This window comes from Pelecanus crispus, chromosome Z (genome assembly GCF_030463565.1).
Source record: "Pelecanus crispus isolate bPelCri1 chromosome Z, bPelCri1.pri, whole genome shotgun sequence".
NCBI lineage: Eukaryota > Metazoa > Chordata > Aves > Pelecaniformes > Pelecanidae > Pelecanus > Pelecanus crispus.
Window position 1 is genome coordinate 6,965,065 of NC_134676.1, and position 23,538 is coordinate 6,988,602.

The 23,538-nt window shown below is 39.8% G+C and overlaps 1 protein-coding gene across 1 annotated transcript in view; it reads right to left on the reverse strand.

The window, feature by feature from the left end:
* Positions 1 to 510: 510 nt before the first annotated feature.
* Positions 511 to 23,538, reverse strand: part of PIK3C3 (phosphatidylinositol 3-kinase catalytic subunit type 3) — an 81,667-nt gene continuing 58,639 nt past the window's right edge. Inside the window, exons 24-25 of the mRNA XM_075726018.1 lie at positions 7,077 to 7,202; positions 511 to 1,240 (exon numbers count right to left, since the gene is read on the reverse strand). Of these exons, the coding sequence (XP_075582133.1) occupies positions 1,226 to 1,240; positions 7,077 to 7,202 (141 nt within the window). The 3' untranslated portion in view covers positions 511 to 1,225. The remainder of the gene's footprint in view (positions 1,241 to 7,076; positions 7,203 to 23,538) is intronic.

The window sequence follows — 23,538 nt, forward strand, 5'->3', positions numbered from 1 at the left end:
TACGCTGAAATAACTAAGGGCCCATCACAACCTAGTGGATTTTCTTCCCTCAAAGCTCTTCTGGTGTTTGCTAGCAAAAGCAGCACAGAGCAAGAGTGACTTGCAAATATCAGTCAGATTCAGATTCAAATCAGTCCTTCTTATCTTTATAAGTGGGAGAGATTTCTTCCTGACTTAAATTATTATTAAAAAAAAAAATACAGTAGTACAAGAGCACCCTTTGAAGAGATCCACACATTTATGAAGAGCTAATTACATTGTTGATCATTCAAAACAGATTCATTATGAACTCAATATGTGGCACAAAAGTCATTTTATGACTGGCCTTATTCCTGCATCAAGCGAACTGAGGAGTGAAAATCCTTGCAAAAAGCCAAGAGTTATGAACATAATCCTCTAATACTTCATGTCTCAGCAGGTAAGATTAAAAAGACAAAACAGAACAACTCAAGACTGCAACAACAAAGAGTTTATTAGAGTCAAGAATATATAATCACTGTACAGAAAACATTCAGAGTTAAAGTGTGAAATACTGAACCGCTCACTGTGCGTTCTGGTTGCTGAGCCTGTTAGTGATGATTTAATTGGCTGCCTAGAGCTGGCTAACTTATCAGCACTTAAAAACATTTTTGTAAGCAGGTAAGAAATGATTGTCCTTTCTAAACAATAACATTGCTCAAGGTCGGAAATACAGGTTCATACGAATTACATTTAAAACTTACTCAAAGTACAAAGTTGGTGGGAAGGGAAGAGAGGAGATTGCCACAGTTTTATATTTTTTCTGCACTGAGGAACTGTAGCCTCACTGCTGCAACTTTGTACATACTTGTGTTCAGTACAGTAATGATTTCTATTTTTAAATAAGAAAATATATTAACAGGTACAAGAATTTACCATCAAATCCAGCCTCTTCCAGTTATCTTTGGCTTGAGAGGAAGTTGCTTACTTCAACCTTTGAGGCTCAAATATTTTCACTGGAAAGAAATGCCACAGCATCTGAGCCCCAAGGAGAATATAAACAACCATTTTCCTTCAAAAAATGGTGGGTTTTAAACCTTCAGAGAACAGAGACTCAAAAAGCTTCTCTACCTCCTGAGCTCTCAATTCTCCATGCAACTGAGCCTGCAGCTTTTGCCTTCCAAAACTGTTTGGTGAATTCCACAAGGGCTTGAGAAAGTCTCTTTCTTGAGCATTTGCTTGTTTCCACCACAGGTAGGCAAAGGGCTTATTTTCTCCAGTACTAAAAGAAAACAAAAAAACATGTAACACAGCATTTATTCAACTTGATTTACTCTCAAAGAACAGAAGTTATGCATAAATTGAACTCTGCCTTTAAAAACATGGTGAAATGCCTGAAGACAGGTGATTTTCACAACCCTTCAGGAGAACAAACAGCATGGAAACCAACTCTACCTGCCCCTTGACAAACAGTTTCATCCAATCTACACAATCCTGCTGGTATATGTTCCCTATTTTATTTTGGTATCCAACAGGAGGGAAACAGAAGCCTTGTCCTGAGGGAAAGGAACTACAGCTGCATTCTCGGATGCAGCAGCACTGGGACCACACCTTGGAGACATCCTGAAGTCACTTAACACTTACAGCTTAATTTGAGTTTGTTCCTAAACAGAGCAGCCAACCATTAGAGCAACCCCAAATTGTACAGCTACATTTTAGGTGGGACACCCTTCATCCCCCAAGCTTTCACTTTTCTAATCACTGCTTAACATGAGCCCTGAATGCAACTGATTTGACTGGTAAATTTACAAGGGAAATAAAATGCAAAATTAAGTCACTTCAATGGGAGATTGTTTCCTTCCTCTGCACAAACAAATAATGCTGCTAAAATGAAAACGACTCTGTAGGGACAAATGGCTATCTAGCCTTCATTAGTATCAACTAAAATTAGCATGCACTTTTTCTCCTCTTGAGCACTATTGTACACTACCATTAAATTATTCTAAATGTTAAATTTATTTACTTTTCAAACAACAGTTTTTTGATAACCATTAAGGAGACAAATACTACATAAAAAGGTCTGTAAAATAGCTGATAAGATAATAGATTAGAAATGCATTAGAAACTAAACTAAAGGCTTCATAACACAGCTCTGAACTGAACTCAGTTTACAATATTGTTACAAAAGAACAGTATCAACCTGATGCCAAAATATCTAGATTGCTTTATCCAAGAGCTTTACTTACTACCGAGTGACATGTAGAATGCTGATAGGCAACAGTTACTATAATAACCAACCTTATTAAAAAGCTCTTAACTGCTGCAGTAGACAGCACAGATTCCTCGTAGGCCTATTTTGGAGGCAGTAAGAGAATAAATATCTATCGATAAACAAGAAAATACGCTGAAGGGCATTTCAAAGGAAAAATTGTGTGGCATTAGGCCAAAATCTGCTGTTTAAGCTTGTGTCATAATACCTGTGTGGTGTTTTCGTGGGTTTTGGGTTGGGTTTTTTTTTTTTTGACAACTTACCATACTATTAGGAGCAAGGCCATTGGAAATTCAATGCAGCATTATACATGAACAAATTGAAAGCTTCAATTGCCCATTGTGTAAGATGACCCCTTTACAGCAAATTCAATGATGCATTAATTGTTCATTTGTTCAACGATTTACAGACTCTGTGAAGAGCAAATTCTTAAGACTGCCTCAGACAAAGAGGAAAGATAATGATTTTGACTAATGAAGTACTAAATATCACTAAAAAGTGTCTCACTTGTAATATAAAGAGAATAGACATTAATTACATTTTATTTTGATGATTTTTTTGTAAGTTTTTTATAACAGCATATAGAGGTCAGGTTCTTAAGCCTTGTCAACTGCTGATTAATTTGTGACTATTCTTTCTGTATCCTCCTCACACTTATCCTCCTCACACTTATAAGCAGCCAGTATTCTTGCAGGGGGAAGCCTGCAAGTGTAATTATTCACAGAACATGAGCGAAGGCAATAATCTCAACTCCAAAACTAGCAGAAGAATCCTACATGACATGGAGCCAAGAGATACCTTAAGCACTTACAAAGCAGCACATGAGGAGCGGCTGAGGGAACTGGGGTTGTTTAACCTGGAGAAGAGGAGGCTGAGGGGAGACCTTATCGCTCTCTACAACTACCTGAAAGGAGGGTGTAGTGATGTGGGTGTTGGTCTCTTCTCCCAAGTGATAGGACAAGAGGAAATGGGCTCAAGTTGTGCCAGGGGTGGTTTAGATTGGATGTTAGAAAAATTTCTTCACAGAAAGTGTTGTCAAGCACTGGAACAGGCTGCCCATGGAAGTTGTTGAGTCCCCATCCCTGGAGGTATTTAAAAGATGTGTAGATGTGGTGCTTAGGGACATGGTTTAGTGGTGGACTTGCTGGTGTTAGGTTAATGGTTGGACTTGATGATCTTAAAGGTCTTTTCCAACCTAAACGATTCTATGAAACGATTCTATGATTCTATTATTGTTTTCATTTTAGACACCCGATCCCAAAAGTAGAAAGGAAAGCTAAAAATGCATAGGCAGCAAACTCTGCAGCAGCACATGAGGAGAGTTCAGGGCCTCAGGAAAAACAGCCCAAAAGTCTTCAGGCTGGAACCCAGCATCAGCTAGCTGGAGAGGTAAAGAACTCCAATGAGACAACTAGGCTGGGCTTCCACTAGTGGCTGGCAGATCTGCTTACTTGGTACCCAAAGTGCAATACACAACGTGGGCTTGCTTTTTAACTCCCAAAATATGAACACAAGATGAAATCGGTGCCTGCTGCTGTATGTATCAGCCTGTTGCTTAGATCACAAGAGCTAGAAGCCTGGGGTTCAAATTCTTGGGTACTTTTAAATATTCTGAACAAATCTGTCCTGTGATTTTAAAAGCAGTAAGTGCTGAAGAAAGGTCAAGCAAGAACAGTCTGAATGGAAAAAGAAAAGGTCACCTAAATCAAACCTGTAAACTCTGACTTACTAATACAGCTTCACAAATGCAATAACAATTATCTGGGAGAGTCTGGCAGTCACCTAAAACCAATGAAGTAGAGAGACATGTCTTAAAAAAAAAAGTGACTGTCAGTATGTGATTAAAAGAAAGGTTTACACACATATTGGGAGGCACTTAAAATTTTAATCTTGAATCTTTGTAATGGCTTAATTTTTTTTCTGAACCCCAAGGTAGATGCTAGGCATTTTTCACTTGGTCTTATGAAATTACCATCCTCCATCCTATGATCAAATGAATCCATAATGAATGACAACAAACTTTGCAACATTTTCATATAATTACACTCCTTTTTTTTCACATCACGCAAGAGATCACCTTTATTAAATATATATGCAGATGGAATGACATTTTTGCTTCTTAGCCTGCACTATAGTGCAATTCTTCAAAATAAAAATTGAGTTTGCAGGAAACAACAGATTAGTTGGAAGACCTTTAGCTAAATGGATAGCCATAAAAATAGTTCTCCTCAGTTTCTAGCAGAATTTGATAAGTCTTTTGAAGAAAGCATAAAAAAAAATGGGATAATGACTGACTTTTCAAATTGGTTTAATTTTTCCTCTCAGTTCCATTTCTTGTCACGAGTCTAATATTTAAGGCAAACAGTGTAATATCTTAAATCCCTGATAAATACAAATTAAATGTCAGATGGCTTTAAGGGAAAAACATTGTAAATTCAAAGAAGAAATGCTTTTGTGAATACAGTTTTATTCAACATGAGAATTAAACATTTTATCATCTCACTGTGGCTTCTAGTAAGACAGCACACGTACACGTGGTTAAACATTTCATTCTCCATACTAGAGCAAGGGTAAATTTTAATAATAAAAATAGCGGAGAAAATAATCTATTGCCACCCCACACGTTTAGCAAGAATCAGATAATGCATGAGGGTGGATGGGACCTCTGGAGTTCATTTAGTCCAACCCCCCCTGCTCAACCAGGCTCAAACACAACAGGTTGCTCAAAATCCAACAGCACAATGTTCTAAGTATCTCCACACATGGAGACTCCGCCACCTCTCTGGGAAACCTGTCCCAGCGTTTGATTACTCTCACAATAAAAAAGATAAAATAAATAAATAAAAAAAAAAAAAGGTTTTTTTGTTGAGATGAAGATTCCTGTCTTTTGCTTTGTGCCCAATGTCTCTTGTCCTGTCACCGGGCACCACTGAAAAGAGTCTGACTCCATCTTCTTTGCTCCTTTCCATCAGGTATTTATACACATTGCTAAGATCCCCCTGAGCCTTCTCTTCTCCAGGCTGAACAGTCCTGGCTTTCAGCCTCTTCTCGTGTGACAGATGCTCCAAGCGCTTGATCATCTCCATGGCCCTTTGCTGGATTCACTCCAGCATGTCCATGTCTCTCCTGTACTGGGGAGCCCAAAAGGGGCACAGGTCTCTAAATGCATCTCACATAGCACTGGGTAGAGGGGAAGGATCACCTCCTGCCACCTGCCAGCAACACTCTACCTAATGTGGTCAACGAAGCTGGTGGTCCTTCTTCACCACAAGATCATATTGCTGCATCATGTGCAACCTGTCCACCAGAACCTCCAGGGCTTTCTCTGAAAAGCTGCTTCCGCCCCTCATCACCCGCCCCCCTTGCCTGTGCTTGTGCATGGGGTTAGTCCGCACCAGGTGCGGTACTTGGCACTTCCCTCTGGTGAACTTCATGAGGTTCCTGTGTGGTCATTTGTCCAGCCTGTCAAGGTCCCTGTGAACGGCAGCACACGCTTCTGGTGTATCAACTATGCCTTCCAATTTTGCACTGTCTGCAAACTTGCTGAGGGTGTACTTCACCCCATCATCCAGGCCATTAATGAAGATGTTTAACAATTTTGGCCTCAGTATCAACCCTTCGAGTACACCACACCTCCAGATGGAGTCTGTGCCACCAATCACAACCTTCTAACCCCAGCACACCGTGTCCAATCCACAGTGTCTGTTTCTCTAGTCTACATTGCTCTGCTTTGTTTATGAAGATATTATGGAAGATAGTGTCAAATCCTTGTGAAAGTCAAGGTAAAGAATACCTACAGCTCTCACCCAGTCCACTGAGCTAGCGATTTTATCTTAGGCAGCTATCAGGCTGGTCAGGCATGACTTCCCTTTTGTAAATCCATGCTGACTACTCCCAGCCACCTTGAATCTGTTCTGCAGGTGCAGATCTGCAGGTAGAGCAGAAGCCACTAAATACAGAAGTCTCAAGGTTCCAACCATCACCATCCTGGGAGTCTCTATTTCCTAACTTGATGAGCACAACGTATCTTGCTCCTCCTTCAATGCAGCTGGAGGTTCAGGCTCTTCTATCTCCCAAGGTCTTGAGGAAGATCTGGTCAATCTTTTTCTTGTCAGCCCTGATACTGTGCAGTTTGCTGACCTCCTCCCATAGCTCCTTTACTTGGTGATGTAGACACGCCACCTCTGCACACCTCCTGGAAGCAAGGAGCCCAATTCCCACTGCTGCAGCAAGAGGTTTCAGTCACCCCCCAGAGCCCCAAATTTGAATAACTGCATTCTCCCTCGGGAACTCCACCTGTGTTGAGGACTCTGACGTAGGGGATAGCTACTCACGTAGCTGCTGGGGACCATGTTCTGTGGTACACTGTCAACACTGCAGAGGATGTGGGTGCTGTTATGAGCAGAGTTCCTGGCCCCTTCTGTGTGCCCTGCTGTGGAAGCTGCTATGTCTGTCAATGATCAAAGTAACTAGGTGGAATGCACAGTTTGGGAAGTCTAGCAAAGGTAGGAAGGAAAGTTAGTTTATCCTCACTCATTTATTTTGGGAATGAAAGCTAAGGAAGTTCTGGATCCTTCCCCCAAAACTCCAGCTTTCCAGTTTGCAGTTCTTGCCCTTAGTAATACAACCAGTTACATCCCACTTAGGCATGTTTGCAAAGGTGCTTTAAAGAATTTTCTAGGACCACTAAGAGCTTGCTCTCCAGTTCTGGCAGCAAGAACACATTTTTAACTTGTTGGAAAATGAACTTAAACATCATAAACAATGAAGTTAAGTCTTGAACTTACCACTCACAACCTCTCACCTTACTCAGCTTTCACAGAGATCACCAACTAAGAAGATATCTCACCTGTGCAAACTTGTGTATCTGCTCCACCACAGCTGCAAAAAGGGCATGGACGCTTTCATCAATTAGACTCTGCATATAATGGACAGCTTCTTCATCAGACAGGTCCAAACGAAACTTGTCCTGCACCTGGAATAGGGGCGGAGATGACAAAAATTAATTCAACAGTGAAAACATACACTGTGCTATCTGAACTATACAGTAGCAGACATAATGGTTTCAGTTATGGAAGTTTAGTGGAGAATCTCTCTTTTACTTCTAAGATACAGCAGATAATGGGAAATTTACAACGTTACGTAAAATGCCTATTTTTAACCATTTCATAAAAATGAGTAAATAAGCTAGCCCCCTACACCTGATCCCCCCTTCAAAGCTCAAGGCCAGAAAGTCAAGAGAAGTACCTCGACATAAGAGTTGAAACAGAACTAAAATACTATGAGAAAAAGAGAAAGTAGTCAACATTAATTAAACAAGAATGAAATGCCACTTGAGAAAAAACACACAACTTTGCATGTTAAACACAAAGTTGGAAGAACCTGGATGATCCTCACCATTTTTGAAAGTACCTAAATACTTCCTTATTCTAGGCTTACTTTCAGATAGAATTGTCTTTCAGAAACTGTAAGGCAATTAAGTCAAGAATACAGAGTCAGAGGAAGGGGCAAGCAAATCAACCCTGTCAAAACTGACCTTTATATGGCAGGTGAGAATTTCACTAGCTTTGATTACATCCACCATCCACGTACCATTGGTTGGACACACTACTACCCCTTACATTGTTATTTCTTTTGACAGCGACATATTTTAACTATTGTACCAATAACACATTTCACTTAGTACTTGCAATTTTTATATGAATTAAAAGCCAAAAGGACTATAATTATAAAGAATACAGCAACAACATCTATACTTTCTTATTTCAGCCTTGGCAAAGCCTTGACCCATGAATATTTACAAAGTTGCAGTGGATGCCTTTCTGTGAATTCCAACTAATTCCATGGCAATTGTTCAGGACTGCTCCAGATGGCAGTATCTCACAAGCACCATTACCACAGACATTCCTTTGGTAATGCTCAAAAAACCTCTGTACATAAACTGGCAAGAGCTTAAACAGATCTTTTGGGGAGGCAGAGGGAGTGGAGAAGAAAGATTTTGCTTTAGAGGAGCCAAGTAAATTTTGCAGACATGCCTTATCCCTCATGTTTATGAGAGGCAGAAGCATGAATAAACACTTTGGATGAGTTCAAATAATCTGATGCGTGGATTTGAGGAAGTGCTACAGATATCAAAACATCATTTTCTAAATTTTCTGGAGTCCTGGCTGTGCAGCAAGGTCTGCATATGGGAATGGCAAGTTTTCAGATTCTTTCTAAAAAAAAAAACAAACCACATTTTTTGGATAACAATGCTAAGTTTGGGTGCTCAATTTGGAAAACCATTTGTGCTGTTTAAGACCTCCTAGCGAGCCCATGATCTCTCAGAATTAAGGAGTCTAAGATCCCAGCATTCTCCAATCAATCCTGTTCCCAAAGTTTAAAACTACTAGTCACCTTGCAAAGTAGTGCTAATCACAATATGAAACTTGTCCAGCAAATTCACATTGCCTACAGGAAATTAATTGCTGCCATCTAATCACACGTTTTATTCTCATAAAGATAAATTTCAGACAATGCGAGCTCTTGTGGAGACCATCATATTCATCTACTTCAGTCTCTTGCATAATGAGCTAGGTAAAATTGTATCAAACAATGTTTGCATCAAATATGCAACTTCTGGTTTACCTGTGAGAATCTCTTTTTACGGAGTCTTTATACTGAGACAGAATGCTTCACATCCTAGGTAAATTGATTCAAAGATTAACTGCCATATTTAACAACTGTGACTTATTTCCAATCTGAATTTGTCCAATTTCCATCTCAAACAGTTGAGCTCATTAAAACTTTTTACGTTAAAGAGGTGTCCATCAGAAATCTCTCTCATGTAGGCAAAGTTAAGTTGCTTCTTAACCTTCTCCTGAATACGACTAAGGAGACTGACTGTAAGACAGAATTATGTCTTTCCTGAACATTTTCCACACATTCACTTTTTTTAAGCATTGTTGAAATAACGTGGCTCGCACTTTTGTCAATGTTCTTAACAAGGTTGTGTTTGTGAGATGATACTATCTCCTCTTCCCATTTTGTGTTCTTTCTATGCATCAAGGATACTGCATATGCAGCCACCCTCTTTAAGATAGCAGAGTACTCCAAGATTTCAGTTTAGTATTATTCTGCATCCTTTACAAACGCAACATATTCCAGAATAGCGCCCTTCAGCGCTACAATAAAAAGCGCAAGTTAGCCTGCCAAGGATGGAAAGATAACACTGCTTCACTCAAAATACTGTTATAACTGGGTTGCTGGTATGTTTGAAGTGATGATTTGTATCATATGATATGAATTTTATAAGCATAAATTGCGTTTTTCCTCAACTTACCCTCAAAAAGAAGTTTGATCAATACGAAAGAATAGATTAAGTCAAAAAAGTTCAAACTCTCAAGGAAGCAAGTACCAGGGAGAGAGTTAGAAGATATTTCAGGCTAATATTATAGAGCTTTCATTTTCATAACAAACATGATGAGAAGGTAGTTTATTATCTCCCACAGAAGTATTAGAAGTTTGACAGCCAATGAAGCACACAGTAGAATCCAACTGAATTTAATGGACTATTCACATGCTTGCAATTATGCACAAGCTTAAATACCTCCCCAAATTAGAGCACAGACTTCTATTAGATCTATTTTCACGCTCATAGAAAATGTGATGTAATGAGAATTCAGCAAAATTGCTAACTGTGGTTTCAAAAAAAAAAAGTATCGCTGTAACACTCTTTTACACAACTCTAGTAATCAAGCACTTCACTGATCTTCTAATTCGTTCATAGAACTTCTCAGAAAGTCTTGCAGTTAGTGATGTTAAGATGCAGCTTCGTTCTATAGAATTAATGACTATTTAAACCCACGTCCCACCTTCCCCAGGAACAGACTGGCACACTGATATCTGTGGAAAGAAATTTATCCACAGATAGGCCTTAAAATCAGTTTGCAGTTAACAGCAGGATCAAATGCTGCTGCGTACTAGATCTTTGCATGAAAGTTTTTCAGCACTGGAATTAAAACCAACTGCTGCAGCCTAGCTGAGAAGAAACACAACAAAATGACAAATTACTTCTTGAGCCGCAACAGCAGCAACAAGATTAATATACATTGACTTACGGTTCTTGTAACAAAACCAGTAATAATTCTTATTTAAAATCTCTGAGTTCCTAACTAAACCATGTATTCGGAAAGCCAATGCTTTCCCACAGAGGAGGTGCAATTAGAAAGCCATTTCTGCATGGTGTTTAAAAAAAAAAAGTGAATTTTGGGGAGCCTGGGTGTCATTCTGATGAACGCACTCATTCTACACACTTAAAAAGAATGGACACCATGAAGGCATCAAAAACATCCCACCTGAACTACGTATCAAGAGTTCTCACTTTGGCATTTGAGTGCATCTTGTTAGTTTAGTCATTAGTATTTGTCAAAGAGAAAAGAAATAAACTTGATGAATCTGGTGAAACTTCTGCTTTGTTTCCACCAAGGAAAGTTTTAAACCTCGCATCATATACACGCACTGATTTTAATCATCAGGTCTCGACAGCAAAATTTGACTGTTTAAGGATGAAAAGGTTGGATAAAGAACTAGAGAGTCCATGAAGATACTGACATTGAACTTTAAGGTTTCAAGTTGTCCACTTCCTATCCCCCTGCACAGAGGACAGTTTAGTAATAAAGCATAAAAGAACAGGAATGCATAGTTATATGAATCTGCATGACTAGAAATTTTATTATACATCAGTTCAATTTCAAGTGTCCTGTAAGAAAGCTACTATCAGTTATGATAGAGCTTAGTTTTCAAAGAAAAATAAAAATCAAAAGGGGAAGAGGCCATAAAGATAAACCACAAGGGACAGTTCCGAAGAAAATATGGGGAGTGGGAGTGAGGGGAAAAACATTTTAGTATAAATTACTTGGAGCTGAACTGATGATGAGAATAGAAAAAAAGCTGATTGTCACTTGCTGCAGAATCACACAAAGGATGGGAACTTAGCAAAAAAAGGGAAAAAAAAAAAAGGTTTTTACAGTAAAACCATCATGAAATACTACTTTGCACCACGATTATCCCATCTAAAATTGCAGGTTTACCACCTACAGTTGAAATGAACTCAAGAGAAAAGCATGCAAGAGGAGGAACTGGATAGTTAGTAGCTCCCTCACCTTCCAGCAGTGTGCAAAACCAATACAGTAACAGATATAGTGGGCTTTCGGTGGTGTTTTTTTGTTTGTTTTCCTGTAACTGATAGATATCAAAGGTCTTCACACATCCGACTACTGCTGCCCCATGCAATGAATTTTTCCACCATGTGGAGACAGTGCAGATTAAAGCATTAACTAAAAGATCTTCCTTTTTTAATGCAGAGATGAACTTACACAGCACTATTTTTAATATCGTCTAAAGCTACATTTACACATTTTATTTATAATCAGGTCACAGTTTGCAGATACATTATTATGCTTTATAGAATAGTTTAAACATAAGGATTAAGGTGCTAAGATATGGGAGGGTGGGGGCTGAAATAACAAAACATTAGTTTTGACTACATTTTTTGCTAAAAAAAAAAAAACCCCAAACAAAATCACCAAACCCCCCAAAAAACCCAAAACACAAACACCTTGTGAGACCCTGGTCAAAATTAGAATTAACTTCCTCTCCCTGCCAAAACCAAACAAAGCACTTCAAACCAAAAATCAAGTGGTGACTTCATCCATCTTTTGTACAAAACCCTAGGATCCTATGATGACACTGCCTGATCAGAGCAAACAGTAAGTAGAGTCCCACATCTTAAACGCTGGGCTAAGGAAGTCCCACACCACAAATGTTGTTAAGGGTAAGCAGAACATCATGAGATAAGACTGCAGTAGAAATTAAACTATTTCATGGAGAACACTGATATTTCCCACCAAAAGAAAAAACAACCCAACCTCACCCAAACACCAAAAAACCTGTTTTAAATATACGAAATTTCAAAACCTGTAAACTTTATGGGTATTTACATCTGATGTGACACCTCACTAGAAAAAGGGAAGCTGTAAAGTTAACCGAGAGGGAAAGAGCGTAACATCTAGAAGAAGAATGGGCAGTATTAATTGCTGGTAAACTCGCACTTCATTTTTGCTTGAAGTATCTTCAAGGAGAACTAAAAAGACTATCATTTTCAAAATGGTATGCAGACTGTATGAAGCTGATTTCATAGAAAACTTCCACTCAGGCCCACAGAGCTGCATACAGTATAAAGAACAGGATGGCAATAAAGAGGAGATTTAAATACTCAAGAAAACCCTAACCATCATATTAAAAATTGCAGTTAAAGGTCTGAGATAATGACAGGCCTGCATCTTCACTCAGTCGAATGAATCTCCAGGTTTACCCTTCTCCTTTTTGGTATTTTGTATTCTTGGAAGCGTGACAGGCTTAGGATTGAGAGATCATACACAAACCCAGCTGGGAATAGTGCTAGTGCAGGTAAGTGCACTTCATTGCACTTACGCTTTTTGCTCCTTAACCACAAGATTGCCCTTTCCCTCTCACCAAAGAGTGGATCTGTATGGATTTTTTTTTTGTCCTCAAGTCTGACTTACTGTACAGTATAGGCCATAGTTATCCTTGTATTAAACTCAGGAACTTTCCTTTTGTACTACCAAGCATCTTCTCACTGCTGAAACATTACCTAAAATGGATTAGGTACTTAAGGCTCAAGGTTAAGATAGACTTTTTAGAAATTCTTAGGAAGCTTTTGCAAACTTCAGGACAGTATCTAAATCCATACTTCATGAACATTTGTAGCTGTGTTTCTCATACTTACTGCAGAAGGTAGTAATAAGTTTTGAGATAACGTACCACATGTACATACGAGATCCCTTTCCCAATCCTATTTACTTTTCAGACTAATTGCAAGTCAGCCATGCTGAAGACTGCTGGCTGCTCTAGTATTCATTCTTCCAGCAACATTAAGCAGCATTGTTTGTGTTTTCTATGACTACTAGCGATGTAATTTTATCACTCCGATATGGGACTGCTCATTGCAAAGTCAGCTACTTAAATTTAAGAGAAACTTCGGTGTCCTTTTTCATTGGGTCATAATATGCACTGGATGTAAGCACCCTGGCTACTACAAAAAAAAAAAGAAAACAACACTATTTAGTGGGGTTTTCATTATTATTTTTACTATTTTGCCTTATAATTATTACCAACAGTCAGCATTCAATATTCAGGTAGCAGAAATTGGCATTAAATTCTTGGCTTAACCCTTATTCACATTTCATCTTTTTCAGCAAAAGACTTTCTCGCTTTCCCTGTTGTCTGCAGTCCAAACAACTCACTGTACAAACTATTCAGATGCTCTATTTGCATGAACAATTTTATTTGAAAGTCTATTCCAACAATAGCTTTTGTTTTCAAGGCTTTGATTTGAACAAACTGCAGTTTCTAAACAAGCATGTGTAGGCTTCTCTGATTTTTTTTTTTTTTTTTTTTTTTTAAATAGAAGCCAGTAAAGATCTTGGTGAACAACTCTAAATAGAACTTCCATGAAAATAAGGGTTTCAGCTGCTGCCGTACACAAAGATGATACTGTTCCAGCTCAGAATTTCATCATATGGGCCAAAAACTTCTAATCAAATAGACTGCATGATATAACGTGACAGGAGCACAGGAACATACACTTTGTTCATGTTGTGATGTTTATTACTTTTTTTTTAATTATTTTGAAATGAATCAATATACATGCAAAATCAACAGCCTAGAAACAGAAAAGCTGGGTGTGCAGCTGCAGTGTCATTACCCAAATGGACAGAAAGATGAACGTCTGCCTAGGCAAATTAAGCTCCATGTCAATGTGACACTTTTTATAAAGAATAAACCTCCCCAGAGGAGCAAGCAAATACAAATACTGAAAAAAACAGACTCTGACCAAGGAAAACAAGAGTTTATTTCTCCTATAAAAGTAAATTTCCTCTTGGCATCAATAAATCTCAGAAACATTTCCTAGCTCCACCTTTTAACAAATACTTGCATTTTCAGTTAGGTGAAAAGGGACAGATACCCACTGCCGAAAAAGGCATTTCAAGCACCGAATTAGAAGTCCCTTCCCTTTCAGTAACTTTTGAACTCAGCTTTCAATTATCCATTGACTAACTCCTGGGGAGGGCAGAGGAGAGGGAAAGAGCACAGGGAGTTTTCCTACAAACCAGATGAAGAAACTGGAAAAATCAGCTCAGTCTTAGGAAAAAAATAAGCCAGCTCAGAAAGAGTTTTTTCAGTACCTCAAGTCACATTGTATCTCTGCTTCAGCTTTTCTACCTGTGCAACAAGAATCATTTTCCTTTGGTATTTTTAATTTAAAAGGAACAAAACATGTCTGCTCTCTCCTCTTGCTAGTTTCCAAACATTTATACTATTCTTTTTCTTATCAAGGGGGATGAGCCCTAGTCAATGTTTGCACAAACTTGGAAACACCGAGGGTGTTCTCAGTGTTACACTCCGTAAAAAGAAAATTCTCTGCTCTGCCGAATGGTTTGAATTTAGCCTTTTCCTGCGTATACCCAAAGGCGCTATCAAAACTGAATGGGGCTACTTTCACAAACAGCAGTTACCTCCTCCTTGCTGGAAGCCAGGTATTTGTGCCATCTATGTTCACAATGACCTCGCCTGTAAATGAAACAGTTGCAGCATCTTTGCGGCACCTTCTTTAATCAATGGGCATCTGAAACACAGCTCAGTCAATTAGGACACTGTCCTTTAATGCCTGCTGAGTTCTTTGTGCGTCAATGAATCACTGGTCCCTGATGTTTTCTAATTTAAAGGTCAAATTTGCTATGAAGGACAGACAGAAACCATCTGGCTTTCCTGTAGAAAAATCAAAAGCTTTTTTTGTTATGAGGTGACAATGCTGAATACATTAGCTGCATCTGAAGAGTGATGGTCTACCTCTTCCTTATGCAAAACTGGCTGTATAATTGACTCCAGATTTTAGTCATTACTACTTAAATTTACAGCACTGGCTAATTTTAAAAAGCCCAACAATTAGCAATTAGTGTTGCAGCTGTATGGGAAATAAAAACGCAAGTAGCACTAGCATAAAGAAAAAAAGTGTGCGTGTGTGAAAATCTTCATTTTATTATCAGTTATGCATTGACAAGTCAACATAAAGAGATTTCAGCCCAGCCCTTTTCTTGGAAACTGAGAAGTGGAAAAGAATAAGCAAAGAGTGGAAAATTTAAAGCCAATTACCTCAGAGGCCACAGAAAGGGAGAGGCAAACAGGGGAGAATCTTCTGCTACTTTTCAATTTAATTTCATTTTGTGACATTTTTGAGCCAAAGTGGCTTTTCAGAAAAGTGTAAATCGGAGGGTGGCAGTAGGAGATAGTACCATGAACCATGAGGTGAAGCACACTACACTGACAGTTTTCTTTATAAATAGTATGAAGAGGACAAAAGGAGATGAAAGGATCAAAAAGACAACTCATTTCAAGCTCTGCAGCTACTTCTTGGTCAAAAATTGACAAACATTTTACTGTTAAACAGAACACCAAGGATTTGAAGAGGGTTCCTATGGTTTTGAGGATGGAGACAATTTTGTGTAGTTGGTAATCGCTGTTTTCTGGGTTATTCTATGGGAAAAGTAGTGATCGAAACTGGAGTGAGGGAAGTGAGTCACTAAAACAAGCTCTTCTTACAATTGACAGGTACTAGCCAATTTATCTAGTAATATTGGATATACATGCTGAAAGTGGATAGCTGGTTGAAAAACATTTTTCCATACACCCTCAAAGAACAGTTCTGAAACTGCAAACAGAGCTTCTTTTTGTTTTCAGGCCAACACTAACTCATTTTGAGTCCAATTTTAGGTGTGAGAATGCATCATTAAGGTCAGCACTGATTTAATTTCTGAAAAGATGTGTTATGCAAAATGAGTAAGAAGGTACTGTCAAATTTTGGTATACTTGAAATCCACATTGGTCAGTGAAGTCACTCGGAATTTCTGGTTCTTTTCACACTAACAGGAAGAAAATATCCACAGCGTAGCCTTTCTCCAATAAGTAAAATCAGTTTGTGTATAGCTTGTTCTCTTTGAACAAGAAGAATGTGAAAGTACCTTCACAGGTGACAGGAACAGAGCGCCCAGCTCTGCTTACACCATCCTGTGCCATAAACCATGTCAAACAGGTGTAATCTATACTTATTTTTACAGAAAGTTATACACGACACAAGCCGCTGTTTCAATTTTGCCTTGACTTGATACATATCTCTCCCAAGACATTTCACAACTAACTGGACAGAAATCACACCTGGAGATTTTAAGCTTGATTATACAATCACATTCTGCCAGTTAGCTCCTTGGGATGTGACACTGTTACTGGAAGGGAGATGATGTTTTAACAAAAACAGTCCAACTGTACAGATCCCACCTTCCCTCTCGTTCCTCAGGTTAGTCATAATATTCCTTAAGAGTGCTTTCTGCACTCATTTTTAGAAAAAGTCTCATTTAACATACCAGTCTGAAATTCTTAACAACAACAACAAAAAAAATCACATTTCATATCATCCAATGTCTCACTGAAGAGGACGTGTTCCACGTAATATTTTCTTTCATGATCTTACTTTGTTTCCTGATTTGTCCGAACATAGGAAAGTCCAAGGATTGCTGACTTCTAACCATCTTTTCAATCTAACTAGTGAGCATCCTGGTGTAATATATGAATATACCCCAGGAAGTGGCAAAACAGAGCACAAGAAATCAAGCCATACAAAAGGACAGTAGTATTCTTTACTCTATTTCAATTTATTTTACTCTAGCCATCGCTATCGTATGGTACATGCAAATTTTACTGTTATTTAAAATACGTATATGATTACAAAAATTAAACCCCCATTCTGGCTAAAAACTCAGATTACTTTCTGAAAGTTTAGAAAAGGGGAACACCAAAAGTATTTCCGAAGGTGGCTTTACTCGCTAGCATGTTTTTACATCTTTGTGTGTTTTTCACCTGCGGGCAGATACTTCCTGCAACATAAAGCACCTCCCTGCCTATGGGAAGTGAGGAGGACGCATTCTGTCACTTTGTGAAGCTAAAGATTAGACCGGAACTTGAGCTACCATCTAACATCGCAATGCTTTCACTTCGAGGAATCAAAACTGTGACCATTAAAGAAAAAATCTTTCTTTAGAAATAATCTTTTCTGCACTATATCTATATACCTATCTCTATATCTATATATATATAGATATAGATATATATCTGTATCTATAGCTGCACCTACTGAAAAATTCCAGTGCCAAAGATCTCTATGCCAAATGATTGTTCACCAAAATAACTGAAGTATAATACTCCATTCAGTAAGCATTCCTTTGTTTAAAACCAAGTTCTTTTTTTTTTTTTTTTTAAATTTTCCTTGTAGTTTAATCATAAACTAGTATTCTGATTTATCACCAAATTTAGATAAAGGTAACTTCATAGAATCATCATAGAATGATGAATGACTTATCTAGTTATCTCTGAGAACAGAGCCTCACTGGCTCACCAGCACCCTGAAGCAAAAATGAGCACTACAGGGGAAAAAAACCAAACCAACTAACCAACCACCCACCAAAAAACCCTCTACAAAACAGAGAATGAGTATTACTACAGCCCCAATAAGGAAAATGCTGGCTATGAATTTCCACCTACACTATTAAGGAGGATACCTTCTTAGATACAGAAACATTTGTAAATCTCCACCTTTGCCTTCCATGAAAGTGATATCATGGTTGAAATGGGTATTGACCTGACTCACACATCAAAGGTAATTTAATTTTACAGGTCACTCCAAGATGGATCTTTAGCTAATTTGAGTCTGTTCAAATATATATGGATTTTTTGTTTAAAGCTTTAAGAAAAAAAAAATAAAAATCAATTGAGATGCTGAAAGCATTTATTCAATTTTCCTACAACAAGGTACAGTATTATCTTGTTAAATGACTGAGCAAACTTGCCACTTAGCCCAAGAGATGCAAGGCATCTTGTTCCTTTATTAGTACTAACAAAGCTCATAACTGATTTGAGACAGGCTAATGAGCATTTAATATCCAAAACAACTTTTCTAACACATTATTTAAAAAAAAACACCAAAAACAAAACAATGACCTATTCACCTATAACCCTATTAACCTATAACGGGTTAAGATGATCCTGATCCTAGTCCATGTACAGCTGATTTGCTGGTTTTTTTAAAGCAAAAAAGTAAAACAAAAAATTGAGCACTAAAGAAAACAAGTGCTATCACAAGAGCTTTGAACATAGTTGTATGCATCCAGTAGATCATAGTATCAACAACTGCTTTATGGAAGAGTCCTCTGTTCACCCACTCTTTAGAGATCCCATTACGATTTTTGCACAAATTCCAGGAGTATACTCAAAGGACAATTTTTGAATCAAAAGGAGCAAACTTGAACAGTTAACAGGAGTTAAAAACAGCTGAGCTGTCAGAAAAAAATGAAACAACAATAGTTGGGGGAGGGCTGCAAAGTCTATGAATTACAAAGATCTTTCTGATGATACCTTACTGCGTGGGTTTTGGTTTATTGGGTTTTTTGTTTTGTTTTTTTTTTTTTAATTAAAGGAACAAGTACACTGTAAATGAACTTACAGAACTTGGGAAACTAAAATCTTTTCCTCTCAAAACATTTGAAAATGTGAAAGTGATTTGCATTCCTTATCAGAAATACTTGCCTTACCGGTTCTGCTGTAGCTCTTTTCACATTATAGAGCCTCTGTAAATAGACAGTCTTGAACCTACCATGAGGGTAAAAGTCACAGTTCACCAAGCTGCAGCACTGTCAGAGCTTAGTATCCCAATAACTAATTGCTGCATTTGATCTAATAGTGATCTGTCACAACAACTCAACTGATGTTCTTTTCATGCAAAGAAGGCACTATCATTTATACTTTGTAAGGGAATTTAGAAGTAACCACATTGATCTAATTCCTAACTCTTAGAATTCCTTTTAAATTTTGCTTCTTTCCATGATCTCCAATCAGATACAATACAATCATGCTTTACATAATCTTGATTTTTAACTACTGTACATCAGTGAACTGTAACATACTTAGCAGCTGTCTTGATTTGTTATTTTAATAAAATGACATGGGAAATTTATATAGAGTAAGAGAGTTTTAGAAGTGTCTGAAATACTCAAATGTTGCTACATTAAAACAATACAAGTATTTTACAGAATCTGACATCCTATTATCATTAATTACAGAAAGCAATATACCCTTGGACAGTGCTTCTACAGACTTTACCAACAGAAAATATGATGCCAAGATACTAATAAGAAACAGAGATACTGCATGTTAATTGGCAGTGAACACTGGGAGATTCAGTCTGACAAAAAATGTCAGAGCTCACGAGAGCACATTCAAAGCAAGCAACATGTCAAGCAACAGTGAACTCTGGACAGAAATGAATAAGATTAAAATACACAGCAAGTCTCAAACTTACTGTTGCAAACATGAAAGAACCAGCACTTCTGGAATTCAATGAAACCATCAGTTTGAACTCTTAATGACTATTACAGGCAATGACAAACTTCCCAGGATTAGCCCCTGCAGTACCTGCAGATACAGACTTCAATTTGTCCCAGGATTTATCGTGTATCTAGTTGTGGACTTTGGGAAAAAAAAAAAAAAAAAAAAAAAACCAAACCAAAAAAAAAAACCCCAAAAACCCAAACAAAAAAAACCACCAAAAAACCAAACCCACAAAAACAAAACAACCACAAAACAAAAAAAAAAAACCCAAACCAAACAAAAAACCATCCCCAAACCCCCAAAAAACCACATAAGTACTTCGCCCTATTTTTCCAATAGGTAGCCAGGACCAAACATGTCATCTCTATAAAGATGAAATTCATGCTCATGTGTTGCAAGCATACTGTTAGAATCATGGAATCATTTAGGTTGGAAAAGACTTTTAAGAGCATCGAGACCAACTGTCAACCTAGCACTCCCAAGTCCACCACTAAACCATGTCCCTAAGCACCACGTCTAGACATCTTTTAAATACCTCCAGGGATGGGGACTCAACACCTTCCATGGGCAGCCTGTTCCAATGCTTGACTACGCTTTCCACGAAGAAATTTTTCCTAATATCCAATCTAAACCTCCCCTGACACAACTTGAGGCCATTTCCTCTCGTCCTATCACTTGTTACTTGAGAGAAGAGACCAACACCCACCTCACTACACCCTCCTTTCAGGTCACTGTAGAGAGCGATAAGGTCTCCCCTCAGCCTCCTCTTCTCCAGGCTAAACCACCCCAGTTCCCTCAGCCGCTCCTCATCCGACCCGTGCTCCAGACCCTTCACCAGCTTCATTGCCCTTCTCTGGACATGCTCCAGCACCTCAATGCCTTTCTTGTATTGAGGGGCTCAAAACTGGACACAGTATTCCAGGTGCGGCCTCGCCAGTGCCGAGTACAGGGGGACAATCACCTCCCTGCTCCTGCTGGCCACACTATTCCTGATACAAGCCAGGATGCTGTTGGCCTTCTTGGCCACCTGGGCACACTGCTGGCTCCTGTTCAGCCAGCTGTCAGCCAACACCCCCAGCTCCTTTTCCACTGGGCAGCTTCCCAGCCACTCTTCCCCAAGCCTGCAGCGTTGCATGGGGTTGTTGTGACCCAAGTGCAGGACCCGGCACTTGGCCTTGTTGAACCTCATACCGCTGGCCTCGGCCCATCGGTCCAGCCTGGCCAGGTCCCTCTGCAGGGCCTTCCTACCCTCCAGCAGATCGACACTCCCACCCAGTTTGGTGTCATCTGCAAACTTACTGAGGGCACACACAATCCCCTCATCTAGATCCTTGATAAAGACATTGAATAAGACTGGCCCCAAAACAGAGCCCTGGGGAACACCGCTCGTGACCAGCTGTCAACTGGACTTCATGCCATTCACCACAACTCTCTGGGCTTGGCCACCCAGCCAGTTTTTGACCCAGCGAAGAGTATGCCTGTCCAAGCCATGAGTTGCCAGCTTCCTAAGGAGAATGCTATGGGAGATGGTGTCAAAGGCTTTGCTGAAGTCCAGGTAGATGACATCCACAGCCTTTCCTCCATCCACCACGTGGGTCACCAAGTCATAGAAGGAGACCAGGTTAGTCATGGAGGACCTGCCTTTCATAAACCCATGCTGACTGGGCCTGATCACCTGGCTGTCCTGTATGTGCCTGTACTGGGTCTGGCAGAGACAGAGTTAGTTTTCCCCACAGCAGCCCTCATAGTGCCGTGCTGTGTATTGGTAGCTCGAAAGGTGTTGATAAACACACCAGTGTTTTGGCTACTGCTCAGCAGTGCTCCACAGCATCAAGGCTGTCTCTCCAACATTCCCCCTGCCCTCACGAGTAGGCTCGTGCTGGGCAAGATCTCAGGAGGGGACATAGCCAGGACAGCTGACCCAAACTGGCCAAAGGGATATTCCATACCATATGATGTCAGCTCAGCAATAAAAGCTAAGAGAAAGGAGGAAGAAGGGCATTCGATATTTACATTTGTCTTCCAGAGCAACCACTACACGTACTGAAGCCGTGCTTCCCAGGAAGTGGCTGGACATTACCTGCTGATGGGAAGTAGAGAATAAAATCTTTGTTACCTTTTCTTTGCTTCCACGCACAGCCTTTGCTTTGCCTTTTTATTAAACTACCTTTATCTTGACCCACCAGGTTTTTTTTCCATCTCATCTTCTGCCCACCTGTCCTGCTGAGGAGGGGAGTGACAGAGCGGCTTGGTGGCAGCTGGTGTCCAGCCAAGGTCAACCCACCACAGTGCCACATGATGGCTCTCAAGATGATCTGCTCCATAACCTTCTCCAGCACCGAGGTCAGGCTGACAGGCCTGTAGTTCCCTGGATCCTCCTTCCAGCCTTTCTTGTAGATGGACATCACATTTGCTAACCTCCAGTCAACTGGGACCTCCCCAGTTAGCCAGGACTGCTGGTGAAGGACTGAAAGTGGTTTGGTGACCACTTCCGCTAGCTCCCTCAGTACCCTTGGGTGGATCCCATCCAGGGATAGACCTGTGTGTGTCTAAGTGGTATAGCAGTCGCTCACTATTTCCCCTCAGATTATGGGGGCTTCATTCCACTCCCACTCCCTGTCTTCCAGCTCAGGCACCTGGAGAACAACTGGTCTGACTATTAAAGACTGAGGCAAAGAAGGCATTAAGTACCTCAGCCTTTTCCTCATCCTTTGTCACTATGTTTCCCCCTGCATCCAATAAAGGATGGAGATACACCTTAGTCCTCATTTTGCTGCTAATGTATTTACAGAAACATTTTTTACTGTCTTTTACGGCAGTAGCCAGATGAAGTTCTAGTTGGGCTTTGCCCCTTCTAATTTTCTCCCTGCATAACCTCACGACGTCCTTGTAGTCCTCCTGAGTTTCTGGCCCCTTCTTCCGAAGGTCACTCTCCTTTTTCTCCCCTGAGTTCCAGCCAAAGCTCTCTGTTCAGTCAGGCCAGTCCTCCTCCCTGCAGCTCGTCTTTTAGCACATGGGGATAGCATGCTCCTGCACCTTTAACATTTCCTTCCTGAAAAACATCCAGCCTTCCTGGATTCCTTTCCCTTCAGGACTGCCTATCAAGGGACTCTGTCAACCAGGCCCCTAACCAGACCAACATATGACCTCCAGAAGTCCAAGGTAGCATTTCTGCTAACCCCCTTCCTTACTTCTCTGAGAATTGAAAACAATTTCATGGTCGCTATGCCCAAAACAGACTCCAACCATCACATCAACCCGCAAGTACTTCTCTGTTCGCAAAAAAACTTCTGATAGCAAAGTCTCTTCCTTCAAAAGAAGGTCTCTACAAAAATGTAGTTACTCCCATCAGTTACAACTTAGAATCATAGAACCATTTGGGTTGGAAGGGACCTTTAGAGGTCATCTAGTCCAGTCCCCCTGCAGTGAGCAGACACATCTTCAACTACATCAGGTTGCTCAGAGCCCCGTCCAGCCTGACCTCGAACGTTTCCAAGGATGGGGCATCTACCACCTCTCTGGGTAACCTGTGCCAGTGTTTCAACCACCCTCACTGTAAAAGAACCCAAAAAATTCTTCCTTATATCCAGTCTAAATCTACCCTCCTTTAGTTTAAAACCATTACTCCTTGTCCTATTGCTACAGGCCCTACTAAAAAGTTTGTCCCCATCTTTCTTATAAGCCTCCTTTAAGTACTGAAAGGCCACAATAAGGTCTCCCTGGAGCCTCCTCTTCAGGCTCAACAACCCCAACTCTCTCAGCCTGGCCTCGTAGGAGCGGTGCTCCAGCCCTCAGATCATTTTTGTGGCCCTCCT